This window comes from Myxocyprinus asiaticus, chromosome 44 (genome assembly GCF_019703515.2).
Source record: "Myxocyprinus asiaticus isolate MX2 ecotype Aquarium Trade chromosome 44, UBuf_Myxa_2, whole genome shotgun sequence".
NCBI classification, from domain to species: Eukaryota; Metazoa; Chordata; class Actinopteri; order Cypriniformes; family Catostomidae; genus Myxocyprinus; species Myxocyprinus asiaticus.
Genome location: NC_059387.1, coordinates 32,490,870 through 32,516,406, shown reverse-complemented (window position 1 = coordinate 32,516,406; position 25,537 = coordinate 32,490,870). Strand labels below are relative to the sequence as shown.

At 37.7% G+C, this 25,537-nt stretch overlaps 1 protein-coding gene across 5 annotated transcripts in view; it reads right to left on the bottom strand.

Annotated features, from left to right (window-relative positions):
- Positions 1-25,537, bottom strand: part of LOC127434426 (potassium voltage-gated channel subfamily C member 1-like) — a 97,467-nt gene that overhangs the window by 17,367 nt on the left and 54,563 nt on the right. For 3 of the 5 annotated variants that reach the window (XM_051687173.1, XM_051687170.1, XM_051687171.1), the window contains exon 4: positions 25,199-25,387. In XM_051687173.1, coding sequence (XP_051543133.1) covers positions 25,199-25,387 — 189 coding nt within the window. Of the gene's footprint in view, positions 1-16,846; positions 16,868-25,198; positions 25,388-25,537 lie in introns of all 5 variants that reach the window. The other 2 variants (XM_051687172.1, XM_051687169.1) reach the window with 1 other exon arrangement.

Genomic DNA, 25,537 nt, shown 5'->3' with positions numbered 1-25,537 from the left:
ACAAAATTAAGCACTGACAGGAGTGGCAGCCTTATTTAGCTGTAGTGTACGTGGCCAATAAAAAGATGACGTCATTACTGTAATTCTCAACCGTTTCTGTTTTACTGTTAAACATCACTCTATGAAGCACTCCTCATTGTGTTAGAGTTGAGAGAGTGAACATGGTGCTCATGCTCATGTGGGCCGCTGGCTGGTTTACTTCACAACCTCTGCAACATCCTGTTCCACTTCACTTGACTCTGAGGTCATAAAGCCTAGCATAAGCTTTACCAAAAATGTTTGAAAACACTTTGAAACATGTAATTAGAGGTGACTTGGCATTGTATCTTGTCGGACAGTAAATACAAATTTCAATCAGACTCACATGAGTGTTACATAAAGATTTGGGAATTCGTTAACCAGGCTTTTGGGACCAACAAATCAAATGAAGTGTAGTGACTAGCAGTGATCTTCTACCCACATATCAGATCTGTATTTCTCTCTCTCCCTTTATCTCCCATTCTCCCTATACATGTGTTTATTTGGGAAAGAGAGACATAAATGTGGGAAAAGTTTGCCACACACTGACCACAGAAAAATTCTCTGGAAGGAAAACACACAAGAAAAAAAAGGAAATGTTTCCTCTGAAAGTAGGACAATGGCACACACACACACATACACACACACACACACACACACACACACAGACACACACACGCACACACACGCAAACACACAAACACACACACACACACACACACACACACACACACACACACACGCATGTTGGTGCAGCTATCATTATGAGGACTCTCCATAGACATAATGATTTTTATACTGTTCAAACTATAGATTCTATTCCCTAAACCTAACCCTACCCCTAAACCTAACCCTCACAAAAAATGTTCTGCATTTTTACATTTTCAATAAAACATCGTTTAGTATGTTTTGTAAGCGATTTGAATTATGGGGACACTAGAAATGTCCCCATAAACCACATTTATAGCATAATACCCTTGAATTACCAGTTTGTAACCTAAAGAAATTTCCTCGTAAACAACCCAAACCCTGATATAATATGCACACACACACACAAATACTCACACTTATGGTTCCTCTATTACTTTCCCACATAAATGTCCACTAATCCACAATCAAACACAACCACGCTCAAATACACACAATAACCAAACACAGAAAAACTCAACACTACACCACACACAATTTGTATGCTTGCTTTTCACATATACACAATCAACATTATGCTCTTTCTGCTGCGTTCCTTCACACACTTACACACTTTCAATACTTAAAGACCGTCAGTCCGTCCATTATCAGCACAGTCAGCGCAGACAGCCCAGTTTTTTTACACTGCAAAAAAGATCATTTTCTTATAAATATGTTTTCTTGCTTTCCAGTAACATATCTAAACATTCTTACGACAGGATACATTTACCTGAGAAGCAAAATTACATTCGATATTTTTACTTGTTTTCAGAGAAATATAATAACATTTAGTTAATGCTTATAACAAGAAAAAAACATTTTGCCATTGGGGTAAGCATAAACCTCAATAAATGTTGTCAGATTTCTCTGAAAGCAAAAAAGCGCTAATGGGCGGGGTCAAGTGCAATTTAGTTTTGAGGTTCTTCTCCGGTTATTGCAATGTCTGCATCCTATTATATAGTCCATCCTCAAGCACCAGCGATATAAACAAAGACAGCACATTCATAAGAAGTTGGCAATGTAAATGTACTGTATGCAATAAATTAGACAAAATAAAAATATGGATTTACATTTGTTTGTGCATTAACTGCACATTTCTATGACAGTGACATGCTCCTTTTATATGCATGGAAAATGTGGTGCTTGACAGGATTTGGATGTAGGCCGTTAAATTGTAGAGAATATTAGTGTTATAAGTATTATTGATCATATTGATCAAGTAACGCACAAATCATGGCAAGTGTTAACAGTGAGAGTATCACCCTTCCAGGACAGGCTGTGGATCTTTTCCTTTTTTCTTTTTTCTTTTTTTCTTTTTTTTTTTTGCATGCACCGGTCGATTTTTATTAAAATTCCACTATATTTTCAGAGTTTGGACATGAACTTTATTACCATCTGCTGGTGGATTCTCCAAACTGCAAATGCAAGAGTTTAGACTTTGTGCTGAACAAAGATGTGGTGCTGAAACATCTTAGCGCAATTACCTATTTCTCAGGAAAATAGTAAAGTGCACTTTGCGCCATGTCATTAACATACAATACACCCACAGTTTGCACGTATACACCCACAGATAGAGCAAACACTCCCGTCCACGCCCACTTGCGCTTTGCGCTGGATTGCACGGTTGTAGAGCTGTCACGAAAACAGAGGCCTAATATCTTGTCACTCTGCTTCTCGTGTCATTTTATTTTTTTAATGATGTTTAGAAATGTGTACCGGAAAATAAAACTAAAATACTAATACTAAATACTAAAGGTTTTTTTGTAGTTTAGACACGTGGGCAGTCTGAGTCTGTGCACGTCTTCTGCACATGGTGTTAAATACATTAATAGAGTATTACAAAGCAAAACAGTCATGATGCACATGAAGTGTACGTGTCCATACAGACTCGTGGTCAAAAGAGTATACTTTAAAAGTCCTAAGCGTTCAACAGTGCGTGAGATGTAATGGCACTAGGAAAAACTAATGATACCCTAGCCTTAAGACTGCAGCCTTCTAGCTACAAGAGTCCGCATTTACCTGCTTAAGCAGATTCTGTTTCGGCCTTTAATGACGACAGAAGTTTAATTTTTGTGTGAAATATCCCTTTAAGTATGTTCAGCAGGTATGGGTACTTGCGTAATATTTTTGCCCTGAAAGTGCCTGTTTTACAAGTTCATCTTGTCTTTGAAACCCAGCAGAGTAAATAACGATAACTTCATCCTCAAAATTCACTTTAACGTCCCCTCTGTTTCCTTTCCGAGTACACACTGTAACACTACACACTACAAGAGGCTTTAAACGAGCAGCTTCCCTATCCATTTGAAACCCAATGTACAGAACACCCTGTGTCCTCATTATAGTACAGCATGCTCAAAGTGTACTTCAGTATATTACAGACTGTACCATCATCCAATTTGGGCAGGTACAGTAAACACTCACTGGACAAAAACAACTAGTTGCGGATTCTTTTATCCATCTGCCTGGTCAACAACGCAGTTCAGACAGACACACCCCCTTTTTATTACGTTTGTCTAGTAAGAGCTTTTAAAACGATTCCTCGTGAGACAGAGCGCATTAGTGAGGGTGTATGAGACAGGAAGAGTGAATATATTTAATGGGATTGATGGATACTTGATGGGTTAATGCGGCTGATGACACTGAAGTGTAATAATGTAAAGTTTGTATGATAGCGCTGTGAAGAAATGAGCTAGGTAAATAAGTAACCAATCAAACAAACACATGCAAATATTAAAAATGTCAAAAAAGTGTTGAAAAGCTACTAGGATAGCAACCTCAACTAATTCCCTTTCTGATATTCAAAGACAAGATGAATTCAAAATTAAAACTATTTACTGCCTTGATAAAGCATCTGCTTTTATTGAGCATGCTTTATTAGTGCATGTTATTCTAAAGATAAAAGTTTGTTTTCATAGTTTATCAATATGTAATAACTTTATACCTTTAAAATTTTTATCTTCTCTGATGATGTAATCAAGGCCACAGGGGCGGAGACAAATAATTAATCATATCAGAGCGCAACATCTTGGTATAGAATGCTCATTTTTTTATCTAATCCACTTACGATGTGTAAAAAATCATGTCCCTACATTAGGCCTACTTTTTACACCCTACTACAGCGGAATATTCTGATATATGAAGTCAAATGTGTTGCAAATGCCATTTCATTAAGTATGATAATACACAAAATAAGCATGGTAATAGGGTGATTCTCATGAAACCGGTCAAGAAAATGTCCTGGTATTATTTTACACCAACATCAAAAGAAACAAATAAGAATTTACAGTATGCATATAGAAAATAATGTTTTAGGGCCAATAAGATTTTTTACATTATGAGATTATTTTCATTACAGTTATGCACATTTTACCACTCAATTCACATTATCACAACATGAAAAAAATGCTATATTATTTAAATGGTAAAGTATTTCTATATAATAATGCATACTCCCTTGGTACTGCCTTTTAGTGTAGTTGATTTTAATAAATAAAAAATAATAGTACAACACAGAATCTTTTAATGCAGTAATAGAAAATGACTGTTACGGTAATGAAAATGATCAATGAAAACAATGGGAACAGTAAAAGCAAAGGGGTAAAATGTCCTTAAGTGTTCTGAAAATAATGTCACAATGCAAAAAAACTTAACTGTCCTAAATGCAGGCTTTATTTTCTTTATGCAAAATATTATTTCATATGATTTATTTATTTAAAAAAAAAAAACTGTATTGATTTGGGTTTAAATATGACTAGGACATTTTCTTGACAGGTTTCGTGAGAATCACCCAAACATTACAATATTTTATGCGGGACCTTTTTACTATTTACTTACTATAGAGCATACTTACAATGCCTACATTACACTATAAGTGGGAATGTACAATACGTAATGCTGAGACAAGTTTTACCAAGTTAACCAGCTTTTATACCCCTGATGCAACTAAGTACACTGGCGGCAAAAAGTTTGGAATAATGTACAGATTTTGCTCTTATGGAAAGAAATTGGTACTTTTATTCACCAAAGTGGCATTCAACTGATCACAATGTATAGTCAGGACATTAATAATGTGAAAAATTACTATTACAATTTGAAAAAAATGTTCAGAACTTCTTAAACTACTTCAAAGAGTTCTCATCAAAAAATCCTCCACGTTCAGCAATGACAGCTTTGCAGATCCTTGTTATTCTAGCTGTCAGTTTGTCCAGATACTCAGGTGACATTTCACCCCACACTTCCTGTAGCACTTGCCATAGATGTGGCTGTCTTGTCGGGCACTTCTCAAACACCTTACAGTCTAGCTGATCCCACAAAAGCTCAATGGGGTCAAGATCCATAACACTCTTTTCCAATTATTTGTTGTCCAATGTCTGTGTTTCTTTGCCCAGTCTAACATTTTCTTTTTGTTCTTCTGTTTCAAAAGTGGCTTTTTCTTTGCAATTCTTCCCATAAGGCCTGCACCCCTGAGTCTTCTCTTTACTGTTGTACATGAAACTGGTGTTGAGCGGGTAGAATTCAATGAAGCTGTCAGCTGAGGACATGTGAGGCGTCTATTTCTCAAACTAGAGACTCTGATGTACTTATCCTCTTGTTTAGTTGTACATCTGGTCTTCCACATCTCTTTCTGTGCTTGTTAGAGCCAGTTGTTCTTTGTCTTTGAAGACTGTAGTGTAAACCTTTGTATGAAATCTTCTGCTTTTTGGCAATTTCAAGCATTATAGCCTTCATTCCTCAAAACAATGATTGACTGATGAGTTTCTAGAGAAAACTGTTTCTTTTTTGCCATTTTTGACCTAATATTGACCTTAAGACATGCCAGTCTATTGCATACTGTGGCAACTCAAAAACAAACACAAAGACAATGTTAAGCTCCATTTAACAAATCAAATAGCTTTCAGCTGTGTCTGATATAATGGCAAGTGATTTTCTAGTACCAAATTAGCAATTTAGCATGATTGCTCAAGGATAAGGTGCTGGAGTGATGGCTGCTGGAAATGGGGCCTGCCTAGATTAGATCAAAAATGACTTTTTTTTACATCAGTAATGTCCTAACTTTGCTTTGTGATCAGTTGAATGCCACTTTGGTGAATTAAAGTACCAATTTCCTTCCAAAACAGCTAAATCTGTACATTATTCCAAACTTTTGGCTGCCAGTGTATGATGACTAATTAGTTATATACTGTTTTTACATAGTAGAATTACATAATATTGAAGAACAAAGTATTATGAAGTATTACCATGCATACCTACAGTGTACCAGGAATATTTTATAAAGCAGTATTTCCTGTTTGAACATGTAAAGAAGGCTTTAAAACAGTGATGATACAGTATACAATACCTACCCAGAGTCATGAATTAGAAACACTGGCGCTGCACTGACGGCCTGGAGATGCATGAAGGATGAAATGAGTGTTAGTCACGTAGTGGAGAGAGTTAAAAACATAGTGAATGACATGAAAGGACAAAAAGGAGGTGTGCAAATATCAAAACCACATTTAGAATCTCTAACTCAGCGGCTAGTGCTATTTCATATACACTACAGTACAAGTGACCACCATAACATCAGTATCAGTCATTGGATGTCATAATGATGTCATATGACATCAGTCATAATGATGATGATGATTATGATAATAATGCATTCTCAAAAAATAAGAAATGACATCTTATGATAAGTTGACAGGCGATAATGAGCAGTGTGGGAAAGCTACTTTGAAACAACTAAAAATACAACTTGCTTATGGCTCCACTCTGTGGACATTTCACCCACAAACTCAACACTTCCAGCTTCAGCCACTAGGGGCAGTGATTCGAATTTCGGTAAGCACAGACCAATTTCTGCAGCAAAACTTTCAACCTACTGCAGCTGAAATCACAGTGTGATCACTCTGCATGCCTTCATGTGTCATATCCATGTCATATATGTTGCTATGAAGGTCACATGTACAGTACACAGCATCCAATATGATGCTATTTCAGCCCGGCCTGTGCCAGCAGTATGTCAGTGTATCGACCACTGGGCTGTTGGAGATAGAGAGAGCTCACATTGCCCACAATTAAGCTCTATCGATTGGCTTGTGACCAGAACTCAACCAAGGTGGGCTGCTGACCACACTGGAATGTTCAGTGTTGTAACAAGAGAGCCAATCTACTGCTCTGATACTGTTCTGTGTTTTCAAACTAGTCTTTAAACTTAAACAGTGCTTGTTATGTCACTTGTTGACCTCTAAAACAAGACGGCACTGCCCACAATGCACAGACGTTAAATATGTGGCCTTCAAATACTGATTTAACCACAATCCTTTGAAATCCATTCAAACATGATTAAAAGGGTTTCTAAATGATAAGTTGTGATATTTGCAAAGGGTGTGGACAGGAAATGCACAGTTGCTGTAGAAACACACACATGCAACATCAATAACATCACAAATAGACATGGAAGGAGTGTGTGTATTTGATATGAGATGAGTTTTGGAAAGTGACATCGTAACAATTGATCATAAAAATCTATTTGCAGTTGTAAAAATCCACCAAATCCAGATCCCCAGTGTACTTACGACATTGTCATATTCGATTGTCTCCCATTTTATTTTTGTCTTCAGCATATTTTGATTAATCGTACCAAAATTATCAAACTGAATCAAACCAAATCGTGGCTATATTCAGATTTAATGATGCATTGCATCATTTAGAAAGGATTGCAGTTGCAACTGAACTGAGCCATTAGGCCATACAGTATATTTATACCCCTGCAATACATAACTTCTTCACTGTATATAGATTAAATATAGACCTGATGGAGACCCTGTTTTAATATACTGTAATAAAAAAATAAATAAAAAAAACTGTGTTCATGCTGTTGCCTTGCACACCACATGACGGAACTAGAGCACACCTGTTTTGTTTTGAAAGATTTCTTTCTCAAGGCGATTCTCATAAAAGCTCTCGTTTTGACCTTGTTAAACGAATTTAGGCTACAATTATGTGTGCACGGAATGCAAATACCAATCAAATGAGAACCTGAGTGAATGACACCTGTGCTTTACATCTTCATAAAAACTGTTTTCATTAAATAATGCTAACATAAATAATTCAAAAGGGGTCATATGTAATTATTATTTTTTGTTTAATTGAGGTGCACCTACATTTTTAGTAAAGTAGTTTGGATTCCTCTTCAGTAGTTTTTAACAGCCCAATCCTTCAAATATAACCTCTTGCCAAAGCTGCATTACAGTGTGACAGATTTATAAAACAATCTGTGCTGAAATGCGCTGTCCAAACTGTTAAGGTCAGACTGCGATCAAACCAGTCTTTCCTTGTGTCAGAATGATCTGCAGAGCAGTAGGTGCTACACACAGCCAAATGTGTGAAACGTCCACCGAGCAACCGATAGTGTCATAGAAAGCAAATGTGACAAGAAAAACGCAATTGCTGAAGCAATAACTTCATTTTGTGGTGCTTCTAAGACACTTTCGGCTCATGTGTCGACTCGCATTCTCTTAAGGACTTGCATCACAGGTGCAATGCTCTATCAGTTGAACTACCGTGTAATTTGATCATGAATTTTGAGCAATGTAATGCAAACGTTAAAATGTAACATTAAATTTAAGCGCTACATGTTTTGTCATAAGATAGCATTGTGTGAGGAAGGCGAAAAACTAAGTGTTTATGAATTGATCATCTGCCGTTTTACTCGTGATTTGTGCAAAAGTGAATAGAAGTCATTATTGTTGTAGCGCCTCTAGTGTTCATTTCACCAGGAAACTGCCACGATACGTACAACGAGCCACGTAAAAATCCTTTTGCACAAATGTAGGTATAGTAATGTGATTCTACGAGACCATTCTGTGACTGGATGGGCCAAGTTTCTAAATACCAAACAGGTGTCGTTAACGTGTAAATGTAGGTATCATCTGTTGATATATTCATCTGACATCAGAAAAGTTGTGGAAGTTCAGAACAAGCCATTTTTGCTGCTTAGTTTTAACTGTCTTTTTGGACTGAGGAGGATTTTTATCTGGAGAGATCATGCAAAATTTGATTCCTCATGATATGCCCCCTTTATTATCAGAGAACTTCATAGATGTTTCATTTTTATTTATAATCAAAAAGTATTTATATAGACTTTTATAGACTATATATAGACTTGATATAGATATATACTGTATAGTAGATGATGGCCTGGAAATGAAAACTCTAGTCAGTTTGCACAGTTTAAAAAGAATAAACATTTAAGATGAAAAAGAAACCATGGAAGACAAAAGACTGATAGAAGAGAGAGAACAGAGAGAAGACAACTCACAGTGTTATATAGAGATCCTCAGACTTCCAGAAGTCTAATACTGACTTTGACTTTGACTGAATAGCCTCATGCAAACAGCATTAGAGCAGGGAGAGTCAGTGCACACACTCACACACATACACACACACGCACGCACGCACACTCTCCTCTAAGAACAGTGAATAGCATTTAGGGATTATATTGCACATGAAGAGATCACTGTAATGCTCAGAGTAATGTGTGTGTGTGTGTGTGTGTCTAGGTTTAGAGATGGCAAGTGAACAATCGAAGTATATTTAGATCTTAAATTGACTCCCATTGGCAAGTTGGACACACTAAGTATCTCACACACTGCCTGTATCATCCCAAATTAACAGAGTAAATTCTGTTTCAATGAGACATTGTGGCTCTGCTCCAAAATCTAGTGAGCTGCTTTGCTGTGTACACTTTACATAAGGAGCTAGCTTCTGAGGGAGCATGCTAACTGAATTGGGACCTTATAAGTGACTAATTTGACATGCACTAACTCTGTTAATGGTCACGTATGCACACTCCACAAACAAGTGCCCGGGAGAATCGAGTAACGCTAACAGTTAATTCTAGTAGAGCCTGATGTTAGCGTGTTGCTAAGCAAATATTGGGTGAAATAGGGCATTTTAAGTAAATGGATCTATTTTCTGTAGATTTTCTTAGCAACATTTCTACTATTTAGAACATTTTCACCTCAGTGCTGCCTTGTACTTTTGCCAAAACGAGGTATCTTATGAGGCAGCTTAATTAGTATGTGTTAAGACAAGCATATTAAGTTTACGACTTTATTGTGTAATCCTTGACAATAGAGCTGTGATTTTAGCCTTCATTGTCCAATAAACTGTAACTGAAATCACAATTACTATTGTTCATACTTAGCTTAGCATAGATAGCATACTTCGTTCAAACCCCTTATCGTAAACTTTGGTGCGTAACTAGTAACTGTTTGTGCTAAGGACATGAATGAAAATCTCAAATCGCGTGTCTTTCTGAGTGTGATATTACTTTTTTTAAATGACTGGACTTGCATTGAACGAGGGACTCACGTCATATCTAGAGAGCACAAGTTCAAGTTCAAGTGTTTTTTTTATTGTCGTTCAACCATATACAGTTAGTACAGTACACAGCGAAACGAGACAACGTTCCTCCAGGACAATGGTGCTACATAAAACAACATAGGACAAACACAGAACCACATGAGACTACACAGACTGAATAAAACCTACACATTCCTACATAAAGTGCACGTGCAAACGTGTGCAAAAAGTACAGGACAGTACAATAATTACTAAAAAGGAAACAGGACAACAGGCACAGTAAGAGACAGTGAGAGACAGTGCAGCACCGACCAGTACACATTTCTAATCTGAGTAGTGCAAAAGATGACACTTTCTAAAAATGCCAAATGTAAACATAACATACTATGAAATAGTGTTCTATGGACATAGCAGTTATTGAGGTAGCAGCCAGGTATAAAGTGACAATGAATTAAGTGCAACTCTGGACATGTGCAAAAGTTGGATGGTGTACAGGTGTGTGTGTGGGTGTCAGTCCAGTCTCTGAGTATTGAGGAGTCTGATGGCTTGGGGGAAGAAGCTGTTACACAGTCTGGCCGTGAGGGCCCGAATGCTTTGGTACCTCTTGCCAGATGGCAGGAGGGTGAAGAGTTTGTGTGAGGGGTGTGTGGGGTCATCTACAATGCTGGTTGCTTTGCGGATGCAGCGTGTGGTGTAAATGTCTTTGATGGAGGGAAGAGAGACCCCGATGATCTTCTCAGCTGTCCTCACTATACTCAGCAGGGCTTTGCCGTCCGCAAAGGTGCAAGTCCCAAACCAGGGAGTGATGCAGCTGCTCAGGATTCTCTCAATGGTCCCTCTATTGAACGTAGTGAGGATGGGGGGTGGGAGATGTGCTTTTCTCAGCCTTCAAAGAAAGTAGAGATGCTGCTGGGCTTTTTGGTAATGGAGCTGGTGTTGAAGGACCAGGTGAGGTTCTCCGCCAGGTGAACACCAAGGAATTTGGTGCTCTTGACGATCTCCACAGAGGAGCCGTCGATGTTCAGCGGAGAGTGGTCACTCTCTGTTCTCCTGAAGTCAACAACCATCTCTTTTGTTTTGTCCACATTCAGAGACAGGTAGTTGGCTCTGCACCAGTCCGTCAGCCACTGCACTTCCTCTCTGTATGCTGACTCATCGTTCTTGCTGATGAGTCCCACCACGGTCGTGTCATCGGCAAACTTGATGATGTGGTTCGAGCTGTGCATTGCTGCACAGTCGTGAGTCAGCAAAGTGAACAGCAGTGGACTGAGCACACAGCCGGGGGGGGCCCCAGTGCTCAGTGTGGTGGCAGTGGAGACGCTGTTCCCAATCCGGACTGACTGAGGTCTCCCAGTCAGGAAGTCCAGGATCCATTTGCAGAGGGAGGTGTCTAGGCTCAGCAGGTTCAGCTTTCCAGTCAGATGCTGAGGAATGATTGTGTTGAATGCTGAGCTGAAGTCTATGAACAGCATTCGAACGAATGAGTCCATTTTATCCAGGTGGGTGAGGGCCAGATGGAGGGTGGTGGTGATGGCGTCATCTGTTGAACAGTTGGGACGATACGCGAACTGCAGTGGGTCTAGTGAGTGGGGCAGCTGGGTCTTGATGTGCCTCATGATGAGCCTCTCGAAGCACTTCATGATGATGGGTGTGAGTGCGACGGGACGGTAGTCGTTGAGGCAGGACACTGAAGACTTCTTTGGCACGGGGACAATGGTGGTGGCCTTGAATGTTGGAACGACGGCGCTGCTCAGAGAGATGTTGAATTTGTTGGTAAGAACATCCGCCAGCTGGTCTGCACATCCTCTGAGCACTCTACTAGGAATGTTGTCTGGTCCAGCAGCCTTCCGTGGGTTGACTCTACGTAGAGTTTTCCTCACATCAGCTGTGGAAAGACATAGCACCTGGTCGTTGGGAGGAGGGGTGGTCTTCCTCGCCGCCACATCATTCTGCGCCTCAAACCGAGCGTTGAAGTCATTCAGCGCATCTGGAAGGGAGGCATCATTGTCACAGGCAACTGATGTTGTCCTGTAGTTGGTGATGGCCTGGATGCCCTGCCACATGCGCATATATCTACAATATATGGTAGAGACTTGGGATTGGGATCTTTTGGCTTGGGCTGGTAAGAAACCACTTAGCAACCACCCAGAACTCCCTAGAAACAGCACAGCAACACCATGGCAACCACCGACAATACCCCAGCATCATGGTGGTGAGTTTTGCATTGGGCAAGCATCATCTTTTCTTAAAGGGTGACATAAGGAATTCAATTTTCCTTGATCTTTTGACATATAAGAGGTCATTGTACTATAAAAACATAATGTAAGTTTCGGACCTCAAAATTTCCTCCTCACTGCAAAAAGATCATTTGTTGAAACCAAGCTGCTAAAATGACTTCCTCCAAATTATGATGTCACACCATGGTAGAAATTTGCATCTGACCGCCTCCAAAATAAAACATCAATGCATACTTTACCTTATCACTTCTGTAGCCCTGCCCAGTAATGGTGAGATGGCAAGTAGAGAGCAGGTCAGTCAAGAGCAGAGAGCCAATCATAACAGTGGGCGTTTACTGACAAGTCTTAAAGGAGAAGCAGCACCAAATCCGAGCGTTTCTGACAGAGGGTCAGAATTAGAGTGGAAAATGATCATGTTTTACTAATATATGACTGTTTTTTGTACAAAAAAACTTTACTAATGTTATAAGTGAACCTCAAGAAACATGAAAATAATCAAAAAAAAAGCATGTCATGACCCCTTTGGACATTGCGTCTATGATGCCAAAAATGATGTTGAATAGGCAGGAAGCTCACTAGGGTTTGGAACAGAGCCTGGAGCAGATTCTTATTCACATTGCTGATTTGGCTCGGAGTTATTGTACCCAAAACAACAGAACTCGGAAACGCATGCATGCACGCACACGCACACACACACACACACACACACACACACACACAGACACACACAGACATATCCTAAATATTGACACTGTATGGTCACCAAAAACGACTAGTTTAAAATGTCTATGCTGGACATTACAGTGATATAGAGACAGACGTCCCGGGAGACGATGCTAAGCTCAAGCCCAGGATAAGTGCCGGGGTGGATATGGGCTTGGGAGAGTTACCATGGTATTACGGTTCGTTCTTACCTTCTCTACGTCAGTCTGTCTGTGAGTCTGTCCAAATATCCCAGTGTCTGTCTGTCAACCAGTCAGTCAGACGTCAGTGTTACACAGCACACACACACACACACACACACACACACACACACACACACACACACACACACATACACACACACACACACACACACATACACACACACACACACACACACACACACACATACACACAAACATACACACACACACACTTTAAAACAAGATCTAACACACAAATAGAAGTTTCCGGGCTACGCTAGGAACAGAAGCACACTGAGGTCCTATGAGGAGATTCTTAGAACTGTGCCACACAAAAACACTCTTCCTTTGGCACTCTGTCCTGCACTGCAAAAAATCATTTCAACATCAGTATTTATGTCTTGAATTCCAGTAAAACTACTGTGTATATTATATAAAATTTAGTTAATAAATTTACATAATAAGACTATATAATATATGGGTATTTCTTCAGCATCTGGCACTTCCAGCAATAGCTTTCTAGAAAGTCTTGTTAAAAACATTGATCATATTCTCACTAAATTATTTAATTCTTTTAATAACAATATCCAACAGTTTATATACATGCATCACAGGAGATTTATGCCATTTTTTCTCAAATTCATGAAAACTTCCACCGCAGTGTCATTGCCAGCACATCTGAAATTCTGTATTGTGTTTAATAGAATTCTGTGGTTGAAATGATGCTGATGGCAATGGCATTTTTATTTGTATGTATTTATTTATTTATTTTTTAAATAAAAGATTCCTTTGTTTTGCTAAGGCTTATATTTAAGTCATAAATAAATGTATAATTATTTATGTATCCTAAATACACACTATTAAATCATATTTTCACACGTTTTGCATAATTTGGCAAAATTACTTTGCATAATTGGGTTTGACTGGAAATGATGCCCAATAAAAATATTTTGTTTAAAAGTGTTATTTACTTAGATTTTTCTGTGTTTTCTTCAAACGTCTCATGTTTCAACTGAAAAATACTATTCACTGACACTTTTTCAACTTTGTTAACAAGTACACTAACTTAAAAAAATAATAATAATTTTAGGAGCAAATAATTTTAGGGGGAAATTGTAATTTTTGATAAATGTATACAACCCCAAGAAAAAGTTGATGTTTTACCTTGTGAATTTCTTTGGGTTTTTTAATGTACAGGAATTTCAAATCAGATGATTGCAACACACTCCAAAAAAGTTGAGACAGGGGCAACTGAACAATTTGACAAGTTAAAATATCAAGGCGATGTGAAACAGGAGATGTTAAACAGGTGAGGCAATCATGTCATAGTATATAAAGAGACTCCAAAAACAGTATAGTCCTTCAAGAGCAAGGATCATTCATTGTCAATTTGCCAACAGATGCTTCAGCAAATAATCCAGCACTTTGAGGACAATGTTCCTCAAAGACAAATTGGAAGGATTTTGGGCATTTCACCCTCTACAGTGCACAATATAGTTAAAAGATTCAAGGAATATGGTCAAATCTCGGTGTGTAAAGGGAAGGATGAAAACCACTTCTGAATGCACGTGATCTCTGATCCCTCAGACATCAAGATCTTAAAAAACATAATTCATCTGTAATGGACATCATGAACATGGGCTTGGGATTACTTTAGTAAACCTTTGTTAGTCAACACCACTCGCTGCTGCATCCACAGATGCAAGTTAAGACTTTACTATGTAAAGGAGAAGCCATACATCAACACTGTTCAGAAGCGCTGTCAACTTCTCTGGGCTCGGTCTCATCTTAGATGGAAAGTAGAACTGTGGAACTGTGTTTTTTGGTCTGAAGAGTCCACATTTCAAATTGTTGTTGAAAAACAAAGCCGTCGTGTTCTCCGGTCCAAAGAGGAAAAGACCATTCAAGTTGTTATCAGTGTCAGGTCCAAAAGCCAGTGTCTGTATGGGCCAGGGGTGTCAGTGCCCATGGCATGGATAACTCGCACATCTGTGATGGCACCATTAATGCAGCAAGATATGTAAACATTTTGAGGCAGCATATACTGCCATCCAGCACCATCTTTTCCAGGGATGTCAATGCATTTTCCAGCAGGACAATTTCAAACCACATACTGCCTGGATTTCAAGTGCATGGCTGTGTTATCAGAGAGTGCGGGTGCTAGATTGGCCTGCATGCAGTCCTGACCATCTCCAATTGAGAATGTGTGGTGCATTACGAGCGCACAATACAGCAACGAAGACCCCGTGTGCAGCTGAAGACCTACATAATGGATAAATAGGGGAAAATTCCACTTTTTAAACTTAACAAACTTGTGTTTTCAGTGCCTAAATGCTTAATAAGTGTTATTAGAAGAAATGGTGATGTTTCACATGGTAAACATTCGAATGTCTCAACTTTTTTGGAGTGTGTTGCAATCTGATTTGAAATTACTGTACATAAAAAAAAAAAAAACAATGAAATTCACAAGATAAAACATCATAGAATGTGTAGTTGTAGTGCTTTCGATACAGCAAAGAGTGAATATAATTTACAAATCACTCCTTTTTGTTTTTATTAGCATTTTTCATACTGTCCCAACTTTTCGGAATTGGGGTTGTAGAATTCATTTTCACGCAATAAATATTGAAATTGTTTATGCTTATTTCACTCTTTGTTTAGATCATCATAGTTTTAAACATAATAATTTGTATTTCTATAATGGGTTTTCATAGTTTAATATTGAAAGTCTTGGTCTGGGATAAGGCTAAAACAAAAATATTTATACATTTTTATATGGTAAAAGGGCTGGTAAAAAGTTCCCACGTCAGTTTTATTGAGACATTCATACAACAAAAATAATTTTAATAATAATAAAAATAAAATAAAACCTGGGACATGGAAGTGCCCTTAGTCGAAGAAAACCCACATATACACTTATTTTTCCATAGCTTTTATAAAGTATAGCTTCAGAACACAAGGAGTCGTATGCACTTCTTTTGTGATTTTTTATGGTGCTTTTGCACCTGGAAGCCTCAATCCCTGTACATAACTTAATACAACATACAGTATGTTTGTTCTCAGAAAACAAGAGTTATGTCTATGCATCTAAGTAAATGCATATTGTTTTAAGGATGTCAGGTATTTCAAGTGGAAAACAAGACAAAAACACAGACTGAAAATATATATATATTTTTTTACAGTGTGTCTTTCTTTTTTCTCTGCACTCTTGTCTTTTTTTCTCCATGTTTCTTTCTGCAAGCTTTAAAGTGTTGTGAGCGTGACCAGCAGTAATGTATGCGGATTGGCGGGATCACAGTGTGCCTGCTGCATGGCGCAGAACTAAGAAATTCCACTCATTAGAATTCACCTAGACCTCTATCGACCCCTGACCTTTAACCCTGGGGCAGTTCGACACAGCACAGACACCTAAACAACAGCAACATGCAATACAGTTAGATTTTTTCATGAGTTTGTGTGTGTGTGTTGCCTCGGTGTGCGTGTGTGTGTCCTACATCATGCCAGGGTTAAAGGTCACCGGTAGAATGAGGAAAACACATTGAAAACACAATAAGCAACATCACGTCACAACAAACACAACACACACACAGCGAGTAGAGGGAGGGGGGTAGACAGTAAAACAGGGAGAGAATATATGAAGAAGCAACATACAAACGCGGGATATGACACAACCTGAAGGAAAAGACAATATAGAGCATGTGAGATCCCACTGAACACACACACACACCAACACACTCACTCAATCTGTAGCAGGTGCAGTTCATACAGTTTGTAATTGCAGTGGATCTCATGTGACATTGAAAACATTGAATTATATTTGTTTCACAACTCAGTGTCCAACTTTGTCCCATTTACAAGTCTTTCTCATTACAGAGTCTGAGGTTAGTGTAACAGACCTGAATACATCCGAGTTAAGATTGGGTTTCTGCCCTTTTCTGAGGTCTGCAACATTTGTCCATCATATCCTAATGAATGAGATGGTGTGTACAGTATATCCTGTTGCTTATTCACTTGCTTTAAAAGAATATTCCAGGTTATTTTCAATGTACCCCATCAGTGGCGTGCTTTTGATTTACCACAGAAAATAAACTCAACTATCGTCCCTCAGTGTGTATAAAGCATAGGCGTCATTTATGGTGGGGTCCACCATCACTTTTTTGCCTTGGCCATTTTTTGTCCCCACCACTTATGAACACTTTATTTTGAAAAGGGTAAAATAAATACTTGCAGCAGGGATGTGTGTCCAATACAGAGTAACTGTTGAGCAAATTGGGTGATTCTCATGAAATCGGTCAAAAAATGTCCTGGTTATATTTAAAGTGATACTGTAGAAAATAAATGAAGATTCTTCTGCAGAAAATAAATGAAGATTTTTAGAAGAATATCTCAGCTCTGTAGGTCCATACAATACAAGTGAATGGTGACCAGAAATTTGAAGCTCCAAAAATTACATAAAGGTGGCATAAAAGTAATCCATATGACTCCAGTGGTTTAATTCATGTGTTCATAAGTGATATAATAGGTGTGGGTGAAAAACAGCTCAAAATTTAAGTTTACTATAAATCTCCACCTTTGACCAGCCCCAACCAGAAGGTGGCTGAATGTGAAATGTAGATTTACAATAAAAAAGGACTTAAATATTTATCTGTTTCTCACCCACACCTATCATATAGCTTCAGAAGACATGGATTTAACCACCGGAGTCATATGGATTACTTTTATGCTGCCTTTATGTCCTTTTTGGACCTTCTGAGTTCTGGTCACCATTCACTTGCATTGTATGGACCTACAGAGCTGAAAAATTCTTCTAAAAATCTTCATTTGTGTTCTGCAGAAAAAAGAAAGTCATATACATCTGGGATGGCATGAGGGCGAGTAAATGATGAAAGAATTTTCATTTTTGGGTGAACTATATCTTTAACCCCAGAATCAATGCAAAAAATATATACCGTAATATTATTTTTGCATAAAGAAAATTAAGTTTTGTTTTGTCTTGTGCATTATTTTCATGACACTTTAGCACATTTTTCATTTTAATTCTTATTACTGCAACGCACACAGACGTTTTAATTTTGCTATTCGCACTGCATGCTTTCAATGATGAATATATATATATATATATATATATATATATATATATATATATATATATATTTATTTTTTTTACATTGTAGTAATGAGATTAATAATGAATTTGTTGAAGAAATGTGGGGTTAAATGTAAAAATCTTGATGGCCCCATAACAGGTTGCACTTTCTATATGTAAAATAATATTTCTTATTTGTTCATAAACAGGAAAACGAAATAAGGAACAGGACATTTTCTTGACAGGTTTCATGAGAATCACCCAATGATTTCACAAAAAACAACACAAACAAATGGATCCACGGTTCTGACATACATCGACTGACATACAGCTGAAATTGACATATAGAAAAATAGAAATTCAAATTGTTTAAAAACAAAATACAATAATTTCTCCCCTTTTTGGAATGCCCAATTTCCAATGCACTCTAAGTCCTCATGCTGGTGCAGTGACTTGCCTCAATGGTGGAGGAGGATGAATCTCAGTTGCCTCCTTGTCCGAGATCATCAATCTGCACATCTTATCACGTGGCTTGTTGAGCACTTTACTGCGGAGACTTCACGCTATTCTCCGCGGCATCCATGCACAACTCACCATGTGCCCCACCGAGAGTGAACCACATTATAGTGACCATGAGGAGGTTAACCCAACATGACTCTACCCTCCCTAGCAACCAGGCCAATTGGTTGCTTAGGAGACCTGGCTGGAGTCACTCAGCACACCCTGGATTTGAACTCGTGACTCCAGGGGTGGCAGTCAGCGTCTTTACTCGCTGAGCTACCCAGGCCCACAACATTTTTTTTTTTTAATCGTAGTGTCATTAATAAATAACTGACATTACAAATTTGCCTTTGGAATGAGAAAATGCACTACATAAACCCATTAAAACTGTTCTGGCGAAACTGTCTCTACTTTTTAAAACAAAGTTTTCTCCCTTGTATAAACAGAAGGGAAATGTGTTTACAGTAATATATTTACAATGTAAGCCTAGCAGGTAAATGATGACACAATTTTCCTTATTGGGTGAACTATCCCTCTGAAAATAAGCTGGAATATTCTTCTAATATGTGTTACGCATTTGACCCCTTGTCTACTGTCCCTTGCACCACATGGAGTCAGACAAATACACTTTTGGGGTTTTGGATGTTTTTGCTCTCTCAGTTTTGTTTTCGCTGAGTGCATGCTACATGTCTTGTTTAAAATAGGTGAAAACTTTTCCCCAATGGACTCATGATTTGAATGTCCAGAGTGGGACAGTCAGCAGTTTAGTTCATCGGTTTGAGAGATTTTGCAAAATTTGCAAAAACATACAATAGCAAATTTATCTGTCAGAGTGTTTGAAACCCAACCTTAAACTCATATTCAGTGGCATCATAAACATTAGATTCATTTTCCTTTAACAGATGAAACTAATGACAGTTTGTTAGATTTACAACACAACATGGACACAACAATTTACACTCAACAACAACACACCCATGCAAGTTTGATTTTTGTGTGTAAGTGTGAGTGTGTATTTGTGATATCTAACATAGCTTATTCAGTTTGTTTGTAATGAAGAATAAGAGTTTATGTACATGTTTTTGTATGTTTTATTGGTTTTGCATTAACTGATTTGGTCTTTACCTCTGACAGCTTTGGTTTGATCCACGAGGAGGCGGAGTTTGCATTAAATTCCTGTTGTAACATGGAGCCTTCCAGCTTATTCCATTCCTCTGAGAGGGGTGGATCGGCGCCTGCCACCAGGGCTCCTGATTCTAACGTGGCAAACGGTGGTGGGTTGCGGTGGGGGAAGGTGTAAGAGTTTTTGTGGGTGGCAATCAAGGACAAGTTGGGTTTGGGGAATTGGGTGTGGTGTGGAGAGGAAATTGGTGTAGTTGTTTGTGGAGCGTTGCATGAATAGAAAGTTTGTTGTGTTGAGATCAGTGAAATAACAAAGACAAATAGAAAATAGGATTGAGCAAAATGCAAAGAAGGAAAAATGAGAGCAAAAAAATAAAGAGGATTGTGCATGTGAAGACAAATAAGGAAATGCAAGATAAAAAAGATAGAGATAGCAAAGAGGCAGAGAAAATAATTCTTTTTTGAGTATTTTTAAGAAAAATTATATATATATATATATATATATATATATATATATATATATATATAAATATATAAAAGATAATATATATATATCCAAAACAAAAAAAAAAATCCAAAAACAAAAGTAGAGAAAGAAGGAAAAGAGGAGTCAGTGTTGTGTCAAAACAGATTGTCCATAGATTAGTGTGGTTTTAAGGGTGTTTTCACACTTGGGTCCTCTTAAAAAGAACCAAACAGACCCCTTTCAGGTAGTTTTCATACTGGGCACATTTGCTGCAGACGGTCCAGTGGCGTGAACAGACTTTTTTGACTGGGTGACTCATTCAAGGGTGGCATGAAGCATAACTTTACATCCCAAATAATATAATTATTATTATTTTTATAATACTAATAATAAGCTATGAAAAGTTTCAGGAATTTAACAGAAGAAAACAGAAGACTCAAAATAGCATGTATTTTTAAAATTTTGTATTTTTTTTTTTTTGTATAATTTTTATGTATGTAGTGTCTCTTAAAAGTGCATAAATGTTATAGACACTGCTAATATTGTTACTGTCTCTTTAAGACCAGCGTTTACGTAACACTGATCACACAGCAGTTCTGTGGTGATTTGGAGAGAAGTTACCGTGGTGTGACGTAATACTATCAAGTTGGCTACTGTTTTATTTTGAGACAATAAAGAAGATATTGATGTTATTTCTTTATATTATCATAGATCGTAAAAAGCAAGTACCTCCCAAACATTTTTTTAATCCAGGTGCAGGACCAAAAAATGTATCTATAAAAACATGATACAAAACAACATGCATGTTTTCATTAATCTTATGCAGGCCCGGATTTAGAAATGTAACATTAGGGAGGCAATGACACACCAGGGTGGGTGCGCAAGTGTTGTTTGTGGTGTTGTGCGAGTGTGTCTTCGATGGGGGGTTTGCGCGTATCCTTCATTACAGTGCATTTAGTTAGGGTTAGGGTTAGCGCCGTGACGATGCAATTCAATCCTTTGCTTTATCTGCACTTGGGGAAGCACAGGTTAGGATGACCAGATGTCCCCGTTTTCCAGGGACAGCCAAGTTTCTGGTGGCTTGTCCCCGACTGGAGCTGTGCCCGTAAATTTCCCCATTTTTCCTGAGCGTTCAAGACAGCATTCATAGTGAAATATTAATTGCATGAAAGCCCGAGCAGCAAAGCCTACTGTGTGCTGTTTATTTTGTCCAACAGAGGGGGCTGCTCGCTATAGCAGCTTCAAATCATTCATCTTCCTTTACTGATTACTTGGTCGGGCCAGTTTTGCCATTAAGAACTGAACCAGGCAATTGAAGAGAATTATCATCATTGTTATAAGCTTCAAAGTAAGGCACATACTAGCTGTTTATGTTGTAAAGTTATAGTGTTAAGTATTTTAAACAGGTTCTGAATTTGGCACGGGATTATATTGCACAGTGTAAAACGTTCCAGAAAATGTGGCCTTCATTACGCGGGAATTCTCGCACAAACTATAACACGCTGGTGAAAAGTAGTCAAATTAATCCCCGCAAATGAACAAATAAAATCAGTACTTTTATCTTTAATCAGTGTGTGTTGTGTATATCAGCGATATCGGCCCACCACTCGCACTAGTAATATTCACACACTGACTAAAGGAAGCGCCTTCTCACATATTTACTCATTTGTTGTATTAACATATATATATATATATATATATATATATATAAAATAAGAATATGACATTAATAACATCGAAAAATAAATAAAAATATATAATAAAATATCTGCAAAGAAATGTACAGTAAGTCAGTACATCACAGCATAGATTACATTGCGCCTTGCAGGGAAACAAGCGACTAAAAAGGAGCACCATAATACATAAGACTTGATCAAAATAAAAGGTGGTAATTAAGAAAAACAGGTCCATATGAGATGGACAATGGAGGTTCATATGATACCTAAGAACAGTTAGGTAAAATAGTATTATGATAATTATTATTATTATTATACAATATTGAATATCGTTGTGTCATATGATAAAATATGTTTTAGAGGCAAAATGTTTACATTCTTCACCGTATTCCATAAAATGATGAAGATGCTCAAAGGGCAGGACCCCTGTGCTGTGGAGTCAGCTGCAATAGTTCCTCATTGTTTATACATGTTTGTTTAGTTTACTTTTATGCCACAGTGTCATCTGTACAGCATAGAAAAGAATGAACTCGTTGAAGATGAAACAGAAGACCACTAAAAATGATCAACTTTACCTCAGTGTTTGAATTTCATTGAGACATAGGCTACAGTATTCAACAGAGCATGAAATACCACACTGAAATCACCATATTTCCATGATTTGTTAACTTTATATTTTTGCCAGAGAGACTAGATTTACTAATTTGTTCAGTTAACAAAACAATCTGTTTTTATTGAGTAAACTAATGGCACAATGGCTATGCACTGATATAATGTAAAAAACAAAAAAAGAAAAGAAAAAGAAGTAATTCCATTAATTGTTAGTTAACTAGACCTTTTTATTCAAATTATTATTTATTTATTTTATTATCAAATTTTATTTTAAATGAACTCAACATTTTAAGGCAACCAGTTTACTAACCTTTTTAAGTTTAACCAAAATAATTTCTTTTTTTCTTCTTCTTTTTTTCTCTCCAATTTTTCAGTTTTTTTGATCTCCAAAACAAATCTTCTTTTCTTAAGAGACATACTAGGCAAGATTAATTAAGACTGAATGCATTACATTATGAAGGGAATTAAATATAGGCTCTATGAAGATGCACATTTCTGCAAATTAAAAAATGGATAGGCCTATTAACATAGTTAACTCCAAAACATGAATATGATAAAGAACCTGCCAAAGTTTACAAAGTCAGTGGCATCGTATCTTTTAAAGATATTTAAAAACTTGTAAAGTCAACAAGATATACTCGCATATTTGACAAACTACAGTCCAAATTGAAGTGCGAGTGTTTCCTCATTTTGGTCCAGTTTTGTGTTGATCACGCCTCAGTTCACTATCACACTACTGTTTTTTCAGAACGTGGACCACTACAATATACTTTACTTACTTTTCTTACTTTACTTAATTCACTTTATTGACTATCTTGATTTATTTACTTTAGTTTACTTACCGTGGTCAATACAAGTTAAGCTCAATCGACAGCCTTTGTGGCATAATGTTGATTACCACAAAAATTCATTTAGACTCATTCCTCCTTTTCTTTTTTTCTTTTTCTTTTTTTCTTTTTATCCCCTTTTCTCCCCAGTTTTGGAATGCCCAATTCCCACTACTTAGTAGGTCCTCGTGGTGGCGCAGTTACTCACCTCAATCCGGGTGGCGGAGAACAAGTCTCAGTTGCCTCCGCTTCTGAGAGAGTCAATCCGTGCATCTTATCACGTGACTCATTGTGCATGACACCGCGGAGACTCACAGCATGTGGAGGCTCATGCTACTCTCCGTGATCCACACACAACTTACCACGCGCCCCATTGAGAGCGAGAACCACTAATCGTGACCACGAGGAGGTTACCCCATGTGACTCTACCCTCCCTAGCAACCAGGCCAATTTGGTTGCTTAGAAGACCTGGCTGGAGTCATTCAGCACACCCTGGATTCAAACTCATGACTCCAGGGGTGGTAGTCAGTGTCAATACTCGCTGAGCTACCCAGACCCCATGATCCTCTTTTTCTTAAAAAAAAAAAAAAGAAAAAAAAAAAAAAGCACAGTGACAATGGAAGTGAATGGGAACAATTTTTGGAGGGTTTAAACAGAAATGTGAAGCTTATAATTTTATAAAAGCACTTCTGTTAAAACTCATGTATTACTTGAGTTGTAAAGTTGTTTAAATCATCGTTTTTATAGTCGTTTCAGGGTTTCAAGGTTTGTTGACATTGTCATGGTAACGAAGTTGTAAAATTGGTTATAACTTTACACAGAGAAGGTTAGCAAGTGATTTTATTACACTAAAATCATGTTTACACACATATTGTTTATGTCTTGTGGCTATACTTTTGAAACAGTGAGTATTTTAATGTCCAAAAATGGGCCCCCATTGACTTCCATTATAAGTGCCTCACTGTACATGCTTTTTTTAAAGAAAAGGAGGAATGAGTTGAAATTAATTTTTTTGGTAATCAACATTATGCCACAAATGCTGTCGACTGAGCTTAACTTGTATTGAACCCGGAACATTTCTTTAACTTACTTTACTTAATCATTTTACAAATTTTACTTACTCTATTTTACTTTACCTACTCTTAACTTAATTAACTTACTTTATTTTACTTTCGTACTATTTATCAAAAAATATTATACAATAGTAGTATGTTTCTGTCGTAATTTCTTCACTTTGATGCACTGAAAGGCAGTCAGATAAAATGTGTAATTATGTGAATCTGAAGTATACCTAGTGCGCTTTGCGTTCAAAATGCACAATACAGTTTAAGCTGCCTGCACTATATCTTTAAAGTTGGTCTGAGATTGTTTGGAGCATTCACATATAGGCCAAAATTTCTGCAAACTACTCTCAGACCACAAACCAACCAAGTGTGAAAGAACCCTGAGAGCTTAAGTGGTTATGTAATTTGTATTTTTGCCAAGACGCCACAGTGGAATCAAACAAGCTTTCAGAGAGCTGGGTTTGAGACTGTGTTAAAGTGTGCAGTGTTTTTTGTTTTTGTTTTTTGGAGGTCACTGCGTGATGTTGATGTGTTCATATCAGCGATGTGGCGCTGATATGACTAGGCTAAGCTTGTGATGCCTTCAATACATGACTGTGTGAATGTGTGTCAGTGTGTATAAGCGGCATACAAAAGAGTGTATACGTACCTTTCCGCACATTTCCATCAGCGGGTCGGAACTCTCGTGTGTTGAGGAGGAAGCAGGCTCTGTCCTGCTGGTAGCGCTCTCGGGTTCGGCCCATTGGGCTTCGCTCGTCTGGACTGAGAACCTGATCAATTGTTGGACAGTCCTCGTTTGCTAGAGCAGCACTCGCTGCATCACCATTCTGCTTCGAGTCTGATGAGAGACATGAATGAAACAAAGAGAGAGGGAGAGAAATTAAGGGAGGTGGCAAAACACAAAACAAGGATCTATGAAAAGCATTTTTTTCATAATCAGTAAAAATATCTAAACATGCTGTACTTAAAACAAGAGAAGTGAAGTGAA